Source organism: Colossoma macropomum, unplaced genomic scaffold, assembly GCF_904425465.1.
Source record: "Colossoma macropomum unplaced genomic scaffold, Colossoma_macropomum, whole genome shotgun sequence".
Lineage (NCBI taxonomy): Eukaryota > Metazoa > Chordata > Actinopteri > Characiformes > Serrasalmidae > Colossoma > Colossoma macropomum.
The window spans coordinates 42,199,748-42,215,315 of record NW_023494785.1 but is presented as its reverse complement, the minus strand read 5'-3'; the positions used below and the strand labels follow the sequence as shown (position 1 = coordinate 42,215,315).

Here is a 15,568-nt window from a genome sequence, read left to right as displayed (position 1 = left end):
GTTGCTGTTTTTGAAACAAGACTTGTTGTGCAGAAATAAATAATCTTTATATTTTTAACATTTCTTAACTTTGAAACAAATGAAAAAAGAAGAGCAGACCCAGTTCAGAGCAGGAATGTAAATACAATTCTTTGTATAATATACTGCCCTGCGATGGACTGGCGACCTGTCCAGGGTGTATCCTGCCTTCCGCTCAATGACAGCTGGGATAGGCTCCAGCACCCCGCCACGACCCAGAAGGATAAGCGGTTTAGATGGTGTGTGTGTGTGTGTGTGTGTGTGTGTGTGTGTGTGTGTGTGTTGCATGATTGATGATTTGCAAGAAACAGGTCCACAATAACAGTCCTGTTACAAACAGTTAAGCATTTGATACAATCCCATATACAAAAACACAATCACATGCCAAGCTTGAGTTCTCCTGGTCAAATTATTTTTGAAAAAAATCATATTTTGTTTATTTACTAGGTGTCCAGGGTGTATTCTGCCTTCCACCCAATGACTGCTGGGATAGGCTCCAGCTCCCCTCCCGACCCAGAAGGAAGCTGCTTAGAAGATGTGTGTGTGTGTTTATTTACTGATGTTAATGAATTTACTTCAGTGAAAGTAAGTACATATCCTCCACTGAGAACACATTTTAATGCACAGACACCGTTTATTTGCTGAATTTAAGATATTGTGGAAAAAATAAAACATAAACGGTGGTCTGTGAAAAAGTTATGGCACATTTTATATTTTAGGCTCATTATTTTCCAATGTTAAACTACTTAAAACAAGCAAATGTATAGGAATTGTGCTCTACAACTTGCTGAAAAATGGCATATTTAAGCTTCTTCCCTTTAGACGATGTGTTATTTTCTTTTAGTGTATATATATATCTTATTTTCAGTTAGTGTATATATATATATATGTACACACAAACACACACACACACACACACACACACATACATATGAGAAACAGTCAACTGGAGACAAAGATAGAACCAGCTAGTTGTCTTACCCTTATGCTGCCTTCAAGTTGTGTTACAAATATCGTGCTTATGAGACGAGCGCACATAAACGCCACCACAATTAATAATCCAAAACGTTTTTGTAAGATCACTAAGTTTTCAAGTTGGGGGTAAGTCACAAGAAAAGCTCTTTACTTTACTGAAGTAATGCAACATAAACGGACTCCCTTTAATGACAGAAAACAAAAGTTTACTAAAAAGATTATTTCCAGAGCATCTGTCTTGTTTCCTACCAAAACCACTTAAACACACATCAAGTGGTCCTTATGAATTTGTTCCAAATTTAGAAGCAATCACTACAGTGGAAAACTTGAAATGCATCGCACCTATGACATTAATTTTCCATAGTGTCATGCAGAATACATGCCAAAATGAAAAACAAAACCTCTAGTACATTGTTTTCATGTCGCTTGACCTTTTTACTGAAAAACAATGCATGAGCATGAACTCTGAATCTATGTCAGAACTGTATACAATCCGCCTTCAAATGTAACAAAGGCACGGCTATTGCTTACCACCATGCAGTACTTCAAACAACATTGAATCAATGTAATGGATCACTTACTTTTCATTTTGGAACGTTTTCCGCATGTTGCTGTTTAAATGCTATCTTGTGTGTGCACTGCATTTCACTGTTTTGGTTGCATTTCAATAAAGAAAATACGTTTGAAGTACAAAAAAAGGTCAAGCAATATGAAAACATTGTTATAGTGGTTTTGCTTTCCATTTTGGCACATATTCTGCATGTCACCTGTGGAAAAGTACCGTCATGTGTGCACTGCATTTCACTGTTTTCACTTTTGACTGCATTTCAAAGAGTAAAATCCATTTAAAATACTGTATGGTGGAAGCAATATAGCTGTACACTAGCTATTGTGTTCAATTCTGACATTAATTCAGTATTTTATTTTTAAAACGCAAATCCTTCTGCATTGTTGTTCAGTAAAGGTCAAGGGACATAAAATCAATGCTTGTTTTATTTTCTGCATGCCACTACCCTGCTGAAAAAAACAGAGAGAAACCATTAATCGTTTCTGTTGATTCCCGATGGTTTTGTAATGTGTTTTGTCTTTTTTAATGGGTTGATATCACAATTTATACAACAGTTAGTTCCTGCCACGCAAGCTGATTGGTTGAGAAGCATTCTAACCGTGTTGTTATTTCGCCATAACATCACAGGTTTTTCACAATCACTGTATCACTCCGCTGAGACGCTGTTGCTAAGCAACGACTTTGACAGCTGTAGGAGACGCTCAAACCATTTGAACGTTTTTACTTCTTACTTTGCCACAAACAGAAAATGGACACTTTTAAGATCACATTTGACCGACAGCCGATTTGGTCAGACTCTGAAGATGAGACGACACTAAATTCCCAAACTGTCATCACCACTGAGCAGCTTTTCAGTCGGCAGCTGTGACAGAAGAACCTAAACAACCTGGAATCAGCCAGAAATGAACCCAACACCATTCGCCAAACGTGTAGTCTGATCTTCAGAGTCTGACCAATCGGACTGAGCCACAAAACTGCCGCAATAAAAAAACAAAAAAGCTTGGTCAATGGTGATGACAGTTTGGGAATTTAGTGTAAGGAGCTGGAGAACGAATTGCTGGCTGTGCAGCGAGTGGGCGGAGTTAAGCTGCTTGTTAAGGAACTATAATTTGGTGAAGGAACTGCGAACATTAAAACATATTAAATGCCGCGTTCACGGCCCACTTTATTAATTTATTACTTTATTAATTTAACTGTTGTATAAAAGCAATAGAACAGCGACCAAATCACAGCCGTGATGTTATCAACTATCACTCACTGCAGAACCACAAGTCCAAAGGGGTGGAGCCGGACCTGATCCAACGCCGCCCACGTCTTCTTTTCATTGATCTAAAATCATCATATTTCTACTGGTCTTTAAATTAGTATGTGTCGCTTACGTTTTCCGCCTACGACTCATTTCATTGGTCTACCCTGTCGCGTTTTTACCTGTGGGAAACCCGCAGGTGTTGCTGGTGTTTTTGTTTATTTTCTCGATGTTGCTCCATCCTGAATGCCACAACACATCCTTTATAACCGCTCATGATTCACCACGTTCACACTCATTTGTCAAAACTCGAAAAGCTTTTTTCACATCCGGTACAAAGTCCGTTCTGTAGGCCTACATCTCAAGTGTACTTATGGGTGACGAGTTCTAGCTGAAAACGCTGAACGTTTTTGAACACTAGAATGCACTTATGACAAGTCAAAATAACATAATAATAATAATAATAATAATAATAATAATAGTTTTATCAACTAAATCCTTGAATTTCATAAGAGAGAGAAAATGTGTGTTAGCTAACCTACGTAACCTACTTACTTTCACATTCGCACTTGATTACGTTTTACTTGAATCTGACGGGCAAGTATAGCGGGACGGGGTGGAGTCTGGTTTAGTTCAGACCAATTAAAACACGACGTAGGAGGAGTTGGATCAGATCCAGCCGAACCCCCTGGACTTTTGGTTCTGCAGCGACGACAATCTCGATGTTGTTTCGCGATAACACACTGTTCTATTGCTTAAGTAAAGACTTCTAATGGTTTAACTGGTGACCAAAGGCTGATTCTAAATGCATTTGATGGTTTTAATCCTAATGGTTTCCAGCTAATGATAATCTTTTGCAGCAGGGCACAGATTGCTTTTCAATCTAGTTATGAATTCCTCTCCACATTTTATGACAGAAAAATGATTTAAAACATTATTTCCAGCGCATCTGTCTTGTTTCCAACCAAAACCACTTGGACATATTGGTCGTGTTTAGGACCTCCGAAGTCGGAGCTAAGCAGAAACTCCCAAGTTTTAACTGGGGGCCTCAGTGTAGTAATTTGTGGCCCCATCATAGTAAATTGTGGCCTCAATATAATAACTTGTGGCCTCAATATAGTAAATTGTGGCCTCAAAATAGTACAATTGTGGCCTCATGGCCTCAATATAGTAAGTAGCCACGTTTACATGCAGCCTGATAATCCGTTAATAATCCGACTAATAGCTCGCTACTTGTAGTGAGCATGTAAACGAAGATTTTCCATCAGATTGTTGAATAGAGTGCATATAAACACCTCAGTCTAAATCTGTAATCGGATTGTATTCAATCGGATTGGCAAAAATCGTTGCATGTAAACATAGCCAGTGATGGCCTCAATATAGTAATTTGTAGCTTCAATTTATTAATTTGTGGCCTCAATATAGCAATTTGTGGCCTCAATATAGTACTTTGTGGCCTCGTGGCCTCAATATTGTCAAAATAGTAATTTGTGGCCTCAGTATAGTAAATTTTAGTCCTCAATATAGTAATTTGGGGTCTCAATATAGTAAATTATGGCCTCAATACAGTAATTTGTAGCTTCAGTTTATTCATTTGTGGCCTTAATGTAGTATTTTGTGGCCTCCCGGCCTCAATATTGTCAATATAGTCAATATAGTCCTCAATATAGTAATTTGGGGTCTCAATATAGTAAATGACGGCCTCAATATAGTAATTAGTAGCTTCAATTTATGTAAAATAGTACTTTGTGGCCTCATGGCCTCAATATAGTAAATGATGGCCTCAATATAAGGCTGACACTGGACAGACGATAACGCTAACACGCCTTAGTTTATGTTAACTAGCTGTTACTGAATTAAGGTGAATTAAACGCTAAATGTTACCTTACCGCTCGAATAATTACGATTATTTCATGCTATTTTCACCACTATGGCAAGTAACGAAATGAAACAAATAACAGCTTACCGTGTTTTCACCTAACTTAGCCACCTCAGTGTAAAACTCTGCCTCGCCTCGCTGACCACATCCATAACAAACTGAGGTTATCGGACGAAGTCACGACAAATTTTTCAGCCTTGTGTGATGTGATCTCATTACGTTATCAGTCTGTTAACATATTTCAGAACATTAATTGTGAGACTGACAACTAGAACAACTAACTTTACACGGGTTTCCCAGTGTAAATTGCCCGCTGGCTCAGGTTGTCCGTTTTTTCCGTTAAAATTTGAATTTGAACTGAGCGTGATAGCGCGCGCGGGCTGCAGCTTAGTGCAGGAGGTACTGACGAACTGCATTAAAGGGGAATTCCGCCAGTTTTTCAAAATGTCTGCATTTTCTAGTCGCTGCGATTTAAGCAGTGGTCATTTGGAGTGGTTTGATGTGAAATGGTTCATTGTAGAAAAATGTACCTACTCAGATTTCTTTACAGTGGTGATGATAGGAACCGGAGGGCTCCATTATTTACTATGCAAATCGACTAATGAGCCTGCATGGGACTTTTTCATGGGAGTTTTTAAGTTTTCTTTGGGGATTTTTTTGCCTCACAAGGCCCTGTATGTAGATGTGTGCTATGGAGCCCTTAAGGTGACATGGTTTTTTAATTTTTTAATTAGGCACGGCCACAAAGTACTATGTTGAGGCCTCAAATTAATAAACTGAAGCTACTAATTACTATATTGAGGCCATAATTTACTATATTGAGACCCCAAACTACTATATCGAGGACGAAAATTTACTATACTGAGGCCACGAATTACTATATTGACAATATTGAGGCCACAAGGCCACAAAGTACTACATTGAGGCCACAAATTAATAAACTGAAGCTACAAATTACTGTACTGAGGCCATAATTTACTATATTGAGACCCCAAATTACTATATTGAGGACTAAAATTTACTATACTGAGGCCACAAATTACTATATTGACAATATTGAGGCCACGAGGCCACAAAGTACTACATTGAGGCCACAGATTGCTATATTGAGGCCACAAATTAATAAACTGAAGTTACAAATTACTATATTGAGGCCATGAGGCCACAAAGTACTATTTTGAGGCCACAATTTACTATATTGAGGCCACAAGTTATTACATTGAGGCCACAATTTACTATGATGGGGCCACAAATTACTACATTGAGGCCCCCAGTTATGTGAAACTTAACTTGTGGCTCCAATTTAGTAATTTGTGGCCTCAATATGGTAATTAGTGGTCACACCTTATTAAAATATAGTCACCATGTCACCTTAGGGGCTCCGTACATTAATAACCACTTCATGCAATCACTTTCTGTGAGATTTCTGTGAGATTGAGAGTGCTTTAAGAACCATTTAAGGGGAATTCCACTGATTTTTTCAAAATCTCTGTATGGTTAAATCATTAAGATGTAAACAAAGTAATTCAGAGTGGTGTCAGTGGCGACGATAGGAACCAGATGTTCGAAAAATTAACGCCTCTAAAAGTTCCCTCACAGGAAGTTATTCTATAAGAGCTTGTTTTGCAAAAAATTTTGAGAAGGTTTTGGGCTAAAATGTATTTTTAAAACACATAGCGTAGAGGTCAGCTACATGCAGGAGGTGGTCAAGTAAAATAGTACCAAAAAAAAAAACATTTTCTCAGATTTACCATCATCAACATTATATATAAAAACTCAGAAGACTCGTGTAGGTTCACTGGTGGTTCTGTATAGTAAATAAAATATCTATATTTGTGTTGTAGACATAGTGACCCCTGGTTCCTATCACCACCACTGTAAAGAAATCTGAGACTGAGTGACATAAAAATACATTGAAAAATAACTTTGTTTACATTTCAATCTTTGAATTATGTAGAAAATTCTGTAGAATTCCCCTTAAAACATTTTGGACGTCTGGTTCCTACCACCACTGCGGTGAACAGTTATGACTTAATACGTTTCTCTACATCAGACCACTCTGACAGCCTTTGTTTACATCTGAACCATTTAACAATTCAGAGAATTTGAAAAAACTAGCACACTTAAAGGTGCAGTGTGTAAGATTTAGTGGCATCTAGTGGCCGTCGGATTTTCTGCTGTCGCCTGTCCCGATTTCGTTTTGCTTCTTCATGTTTTTACTCCTTCATGTTTTCGCTTCTTTGACAATAAGGAATCACCCTCCCTCGCTTTTTCTTGTGCTAAATAATAAGTATGATCCTCCTTTTGTCAGAATTTGGGTTCTCAAACTTCTCACAACACAAAATGGTTACCAGCACCGGCAGCGGCCTTGATTCCTCTTCTATGTCTTTCAACCAGTGCTTCAGTGCCCAAATTCGGACTGCCACTTCAACTTAAAAAACAAAAGGCACTGTCTAGAGTTCTGGGCTACTGTAGAAACATGTCAGCGCAACATGGTGGCCTCTGTTGGAAGAGGTCCTGCTCCCTATGTAGACATGAAGGGCTCATTCTAAGCAAATGAAAACTCAACGATTCATAGTTACAGGTGATTATACACTAATGAAAACATGGTTTTATATACTAGATTCAATTTCTGATAATAGATCCCCCTAAATCTTACACACTGCACCTTTAACCACATGAATCCACTATGGTAAAGCTCTACTAACTGAAGAACTACACTTTGAAGAAGTGGTGTGGACATGTCCCCGACAACCCCGGTGCAAATGACACCTCAAGTACATAATTATATTTGAACAGTATAACAAAACAACAGTTTTGAGGGCTAAAATAAACTACATCTGCACTTACTCAGTAGACTAAACCTGTTTTAGTTCATCCCTGTTTCTCCACTCCAGACCTTGATTGTTGGTTTGGCCTTTTCAGCTGTGTAACAGTTTTTTCCTAATTGCTTGAACCCTAAAATTAACTTGACACAAATAAGACTCAAACCTGAAGCTCAGCTTCTAAAACCCTTTTCAACTTTTAGCTTTCAACGCTATTACTTCATTAATTATTACTTACAGACATGCTTTTTATAGAACGTCTCCAATGATCCAGTAGAATTATCTGTTTATCTGTTCTGTGTATCATTTGGAATATAGTGCATGTTTTGGAAATACTGCCGGATTGTGACAGCAATTTGATGTGGGTGGACTGGTAAACATCTCTGAGGTTTGTGTTAAGTAATGTTAATGGTGTAATGGTGCCTAAACCCCCTGTTGAGTCTAAGAAGCAATGGTGCTAGTGTGAGGAAACAGATGCAGTCCAGTCTGGCACATGACGTTTAATCACACTACATAAAGAAATAGTCACACTGTAGGCCAAAAGCAAGACTGACTAATATATATATATATATATCAAATTACAATGGATAAAGGGTTTGACTAAACATCAGCTGTGGACAACAAACCGATTGTTACTTAATTCAGCTCCTGCTGATTCTCCAGCAAAGTTTTACTGAAGCTGTTATTAGACTCACCTGATTTAACCATTCAGAATCAGAACTCAATCAGGTTTGTGGAAAGTTTGTAAAGACTAAAAAAATGTTGAATGTAAAGAGTTTTCAACAAGTGTGAAGATTTTTCCATATAATCCTTTTTGCGCCATGCTGTGTTCAGGTGGTCACCAGAAGAAAAAAGATTGTTCTTCAAGGGTTTTTAGTAAAGGCAATGGCTCTATTTAGAACCAAAAATGTATATATCTGTATATATCTTTTTATGCTTAAGTGGGTCTTTGCAGGATGAAATCGTTCTTCAGATTGGTGGAGAATGTGTTGTATATGGTCCTATACATCACCAAAAAGGGTTCTTCTGTTCATATAAGCTTGACATTGTAACAGTAGAAGCACCTTTTTGATGCTACATAGAACCATTTACAACACATTCTCCGTAAATCTGAAGAACCATTTCACCATGCAAAAAAAAACATTTAAGTATGAAATAATCCTATATAGAACTCATGACTCTAAATAGAACCACGGACTTCAGTAAAGAACCCTTAAAGAGACATCTTTTTTTAAGTGTGAATATACCTGATTGTTAAAGCTGCACTATGTAATTTCCATGGATTTGGAGAATGTGTAATTGTGGGTTTTGAGGATGTGCGTGAATTATCTACTGTCATCAGTGTAATGTTGGCTTTTGCATTTGAGGCCTTAACATAATAATTATTCATTATTAATTTTTATTCTTGATTGATTTTGATTATTATTGATTGTGTAATTTTTAAATGTAGCACTACTAGTTCATTTTTCTCTGTCCCAACTGATCAGATGTCTGAAAATCTTTGCTATATTAAAAATTGCATAGATTACAATTACAGGTGAAATGTCGCATTATATGTCACATCTAGTAAGGTCTTGTATCCTCTGTAATCCTGAGTTTCTGAGTTGTAGATATGACTTTGTTGGCTGTTTAAGTGTAATTCAAGAGTGGGAAGATTTGTATTTCCCAGTTTCCGACACCAATTGAATGCAGAATAAGGCTGATACCAAGGGAATGAAATATTCTGGAATAACATCTTTGGTTGAAATAGATTTCAGTAAATATGTTGTATTGTGTTGGTAAATTGACATACATACATCATCTAAACCGCTTATCCTTCTGGGTCACGGTGGGGTGCTGGAGCCTATCCCAGCTGTCATTGGGCCGAAGGCAGGATACACCCCTGGACAGGTCACCAGCCCATCGCAGGGCAGACAGACAGACAGACATACACACTCACACCTAGGGGCAATTCAGCACGTCCAATCGGCCTGACTGCATGTTTTTGGACTGTGGGAGGAAACCGGAGTACCCGGAGGAAACCCACGCAGACACGGGGAGAACAGGCAAACTCCACACAGAAACGATCCCGGTCGCCCGGCCGGGAATCGAACCCAGGCCATTCTTGCTGTGAGGCGACAGCGCTACCCACTGCGCCACCGTGCCGCCCGGTAAATTGACTTAGTAGTAAAATATTTCTGAAACATCACTACTTGCTTCCACACTTGTGGCCTGTAGTGTATGTTGTACAGGCAGGAGGCATTGACCTATCCATGTTCTGCCCGCAATGTGTTCTTGAAAATGTTGTGAGGTTATAAAACTTTATATAACATTTGCACAAATTGCACTACATAATACTGAGCTTTTAGTTTAAAACACTATTGATGAGCTGGACTATGCTGTAGCAAATTGAAACTAGGCATGTTTGAAACAACTGTGAATGAAACGATTAGCCACTATGCTAATGTAACTCACTCAAAATGTTGGTATTTTAACAAGAAGTTGTGTGCTACAGTTTCTCATTGGGTTCTGTACAGCTTGCCAACCTAGCAGCTGTAGCTATGTAACTCATTTGTATACATAGGTCAAATTACTATAATAAGGTGGTTTATTTCAGTGAAATTGAACAACTAGAACACTGACTTGACTGATGCCGCACTTGGCCAGCGTGCGCCCAGCTTGGCAAAGTGTTTCCGTGGAGAATTTATCCACAGGCCCACGGGGAAATGGAGCTTCCTGAAACGAGGACTCCCAGACTCCTCCATCTGGGGGGAAGAGATAGAGAGATATGACAGACAAGTGAGGGATTAATGAAGGTGGATATGGAGCAGAAATAGCAAGAATGTTCTTATAAACGAGGAGGGAGAGGAATAAATGAAAAAAGCATGAAAAAGAGGTAAAAAGCAAGAAGGACACAACAATAAAACTGAAGTTCTTCTAGCTAATACCATGAGTCACCTTTTGAGACTTTAACACAATTAGGAACTTATACTCTCTCTTTGCTTTTGTCATTAATCTTTTACCCCTATTGTCCTTCCTCAAATCAGCTTACAGAGTTATTGGCAGCGTATGACATCAGTTGATAGACGACGGGAAATCCTGAAATATCCTTTCGAGTAATCAGGACATGCAAGGTCGAGCGTTTTTCCTGCTTTGTTCAGTTGTGAGCAAAGCCTTTGAGAATGTTAGTGTAGAGCTACCGGGGAATGCCACAGTGCTAGGCAGTGAATAATTATGGCTTCATGAAAATGATTTATTTTATATTCATGTGTGCAAGTTTAACGCAAAGCAGACGGCTTGGCTCCATCGTTCCTGAGCTGAGGAATGTCCTTGGAAGTCAAGAAAGAGTCAGGTGACTTAAGGAATGAGGATCTAAACAAGGGGTGCTCAATCGTGGTCATGGAGATCTACCACCCTGGAAAGTTCAGATCCAACGTACCTGGCTGCAATATTCAGATGTCCCTCAAGGCATTAGATTAGGGTTGGAGCTAAACTGTGCAGAATGACAGATCTCCAGGACCAGGATTGGGCACACCTGCTCTAAACCAATCTAGAGCTAGCAACTTGGAACTTGTAATCTAACTTTAGCAACTAACTAACCTAGGAGTAGCAAGTAACCTAGAGCTGGTAACTAACCTAAGGCTAGCAATCAAACTGGAGCTTGAAACCAACCTGGAACTAGCAATCAAACCGGAATATAAGCTTGAATATAACCTGGGGTAGGAATCAATCTAGAACTGGGAACTAACCTGGAGCTAGGGGTGCCCAAACCAGGTCCTGGAGATCTAGCACACAGTAGAGTTCAGGTTCAACACATTTTGATCTAATATTTGGATACTTCTGAAGGCCTTCATTACCTGGATCAAGTGTGTTTGACTTGGGTCAGAGCTAAATTGGAGCTAAATTTGGACACCCCTGACCTACAGCTAGTAACTAACCTAGGACTAGCAACCTAGAGCAAGGAAATAATGATGGCTAATAATCAATCTAGAGCTGAAAACTTAGGGCTAGCCATCAACCTAGTGCTAGAAACTAACCTAGGGCTAGTAACCTAGAGCAAAGAGCTCACCTTGTATTCAAAATCAACCTAGAGCTAGAGACTAGCCTGGGGCTAGTAATTGACTTAGAGCTCATAACTAACCTGGGACTAGTCCCACGTGGCCAAAGATGATCTTGTAATGAGAACATCTGGGGATACCATGAGAAATTTTTGGCTAAATGTGGGTGGGAACGTAGACTTACTATGGTGGGAGCGAAGAGTGTGAAAATTCGAAAACCAATGCAGTGCAAAGGTGGAGCGCAAAAAAATGTGGCAGTGGTATGCTCATCAGCAGTGTCTGATTGTTTGTGTTATCAGTTGTGATTCAGGCATTAAAAGAGCATAGACTGGTGGGTTTTAGAAGGGCATACTCTCGGTTCCACTGCAATCCAGCATAAAAAGTTTAATGGTTTGTCCCCAGACTTGTGGACCTGGCATTAGCAACCTAGAGCAACGTACTAACCTAGGGTTAGCAACGAACCTAGAGCTAGTAACTAACCTAGGACTAGCAACCATCCTAGAACCAGGAACTAACCTAGAGCTTGTGACTAACCTAGGACTAGCAATCATCCTAGAACTAGGAACTAACCTAGGACTAGCAACCATTCTAGAACTAGAGACTAGCCTAGGGCTAGCAACAAACCTAGAGCTAGTAACTAACCTAGAACTGGCAACCATTCTAGAACTAGAAACTAACCTAGGACTAGCAACAGACCTAGAGCTAGTAACCTAGAACTAATGTTGTGCCACCTGAGACTAACTTGGGATTAGCAACCTAGAGCAACAAACTAACCTAGGGCTGGCAACGAACGTAGAGCTAGTAACTAACCTAGATCTAGCAACCATCCTAGAACTAGGAACTAACCTAGAATTAGCAACCATCTTAGAACTAGGAACTAACCTAGAACTAGCAACTAACCTAGAACTAGCAACCATCCTAGAACTAGGAACTAACCTAGAACTAGCAACTAACCTAGAACTAGCATCCATCCTAGAACTAGGAACTAACCTAGAACTAGCATCCATCCTAGAACTAGGAACTAACCTAGAACTAGCAACTAACCTAGAACTAGCAACCATCCTAGATCTAGGAACTAACCTAGAACTAGGAACTAACCTACACTCTTAACAAAGACTGTTATTCAAGGGTTTTTTAGTAAAGACGGTGATTTGTGATTCTATGAACACTCAAAGAACCATTTGCATGCTTAAATAGTTTTTTTGCATGGTAAAATGTTCTTCAGTTTCGATAGAGAATGTGTTGCATATGGTTCTATGTAGAACCTTTTTTTCTTCTGTTGTTACAAGATTGACATTGTACACCAAAACAGAACCCTTTTTGGTGCTATTTAGAACCATTTCCAAAGAGCTTCTCTATAGAACCCATGTACAGCACATTCCCCATCAATCTAAAGAACCATTTCACCATGTAAAAAATGCAAAGGCTCATTCTTTGAGTGTTCATTGTTCCACATAGAACAATTGTCTTGAAGACCCTTGAAGAACCATCTCTTTAGAGTGTAGGGCTAGAAACTAACCTGCCTAATCAGAATAAATCTTGGCTGGTGTTCATGTTTTTAGGATTTAGGAATTTGGCTAAATCTGGCACATTTAATAATAAAATAATGTGGCTATTTATTGTGTATTGTGCCCGTTAAATAAACAAATATAGTAAAGTAAAGCTCAGGAGCACTGTTACAATGTCTATTCTATATTTCCAGTGTTTTCTAACATTTTAATAACAGGATGTGCAATTGTCCACACTGGTTTTGGCCCTGACCACCTGCATCCTCACTCGCTGAAGGGGGAAAACACGTGAGTGAACTCACGTAAACTGCAGGCCTAAGAAATGGGTTAGTCTCATTTCTCAAGCCCTTTAACTATCAGTTCTAATTATCAGCCATATCCTTAATCCCTTAAACCCCACTTCAGTTTTTCACCCTACAAAACTGTGTAATGTATATATTATTAGCTTCATACCAGTTCTAATGTGTAGTAGTACCTGAATCATAAGTCTTAAGATTAATGGGATTAATAAGTCTACACTCTTAAAAAAAGATGGTTCTTCAAGGGTTGTTTAGTAAAGAAAATGGTTCTATACTGAACCATGAACACTGGAAGAACCCTTTGCATGATCAAAGCGTTCTTTGTATCATAAAAGGGTTCTTCAGATTGATGGACAATGTGCATGAACGTGCTATAGATGGTTCCATATAGTACATTTTTGAAAAGGGTTCTATATAGCACCCAAAAGGGTTCTTCTATTGTTACAAGCATGACACCATAACAATAGTAGAACCCTTTCGGTGCTTTATAGAATGAATGGTTCTATATAGAACCATCTACAGCACATTTTCCGTCAATCTGAGAACGCTTTTACGATGTAAAGAAACCTTTTGTTATACAAAGGGTTTTTGAGTGTTCATGGTTCTGTATAGAACCATTTTCTTTACTAAAGAACGCTTGAAGAACTGTTTTTTTAAGAGTGTAGGATTTAAGGGGTTAACACAGCTCACACTTCAGATAAAGGCCTAATCTGATCTTAGTATTTTTCATAGATCAAATGAGCAGTTCAGTGTGGAAAACATATAAAGACACGAACAATAGTGTAAAGTCTTTCTGTTGTTCAGGATAGAGTAATTGATTCCTCTCACCAGCAAATCAGTGTGACTCACCCACTGCGACACGGTTGTACCTGATAAAGTCTCCTTAAAGGGCGCTGTGTTCTGATGAAAATCGTGCTATAATAATAACAAATATGCTCAAACTGAACTTTTGTTTTACATTTCCTTATTCCAGAGAAATGACGTCTGAAAAGTCCATGTTTTTTTGGTGCGGCCTCAAGCTGCTGGATCCCGCTGTTCTTTTTCCTGCCTTAATGGAAGCTTTGGTTCCCTCAACAAGCCTTTATCATTTTTAATCCGTCTCCTTTCGTCCTTCCCTGCGCCTCCAATAAGCTTTTGCTTTCTCGGACTCCCTCTTTTTCTTTCTTTCTCTCCTGATCCGTGTCTATAGATAGAGAAGCAGGCCCATTGTTCTTAGTGACAGAATTTCCTTCCCCTTGCTGGACAACACCTATATCCTGAGAGAGAGAGGGAGAGCGAGAGACATGGGGATGCAGAGTGCTCGTACAACGTCAGGCCATGAACTAGGCTGTACATTTAGATGTATAGAAAAAGACTAAGACTTGAAGCTAGCGTGTAGACAGGTGCAAGGCTTCAGTAATACACTAATAATGAATTAGGCTACATCCTGTTCAGAAATACCCTGAATTTAGCAAGAATCTCCAGCCGTTTAACGTGGAATGTGATGGTTAAGCCAAAAATCAGATTTACACATCAGCCATCAGCCAAAACGTGTCTGATGTTTGAAGTTTGCTTTAGTTTTTCACTGGAGCTACGAGGCTAATGTAGCTAAAAGGTAATGGACGCTCAATATCTCAGCAGTTAGCGTCATGCTAAGTATGTGAAATGATCACATACCTGCCTGAAACTGAGGGGAGTAGATCAGCAATCTCTGTTAGACTTGCTCACGTGGTTTCCCATAGGAAAAATATTCTTTGTGTCAGAGAAATAAAGCAGGTCTCAATATTATATTAATGAAGGATCGCTGATTCCTGAATTGTTCCTCCTAAACCCCCCTTAGGAGAAAAGAGGAGACTAACCTCAGCATTTCACTGTGAGAAGTTCTGGTGATGAAGGAGAAAAGCATGAGTTCTCCTTCTGCACTGACAGATGGCGATGAGATCTCACACTTTTCTTATGGAGATATTACTCAGCTGAGACTGGGGTGAGACGAGTCAGACACTAAAGAGTTAAGCCACATGTGTGACAATATTTTGTTCAAAATGAGAAAATTTGAGTTTTATTCCTCAGGAGAAAATGGCTAGGGTCTCACTCTGATTTCAAACTGGACTTAACTGTGTCTAGGAGAAGTACCTGAGATCAAGAGGAGATCTCATTTACAATATTTTTTCCTCTGGTTTCTGACACTGTATGCCACACTGTCATTGATAAAAAAATGGGAAAAAGTGCATTAA

At 39.0% G+C, this 15,568-nt stretch overlaps 1 protein-coding gene across 4 annotated transcripts in view; it reads right to left on the bottom strand.

The window, feature by feature from the left end:
* Window positions 1-14,550, bottom strand: part of rasip1 (Ras interacting protein 1) — a 32,941-nt gene extending 18,391 nt beyond the window's left edge. Inside the window, exons 1-2 of one of the 4 annotated variants that reach the window (XM_036595437.1) lie at window positions 14,184-14,550; window positions 10,134-10,255 (exon numbers count right to left, since the gene is read on the bottom strand). In XM_036595437.1, the coding sequence (XP_036451330.1) occupies window positions 10,134-10,255 (122 nt within the window). In that variant the 5' untranslated portion in view covers window positions 14,184-14,550. Of the gene's footprint in view, window positions 1-10,133; window positions 10,256-14,183 lie in introns of those variants that run through there. The other 3 variants (XM_036595445.1, XM_036595420.1, XM_036595428.1) reach the window with 3 other exon arrangements.
* Between the last annotated feature and the right edge of the window lie 1,018 nt (window positions 14,551-15,568).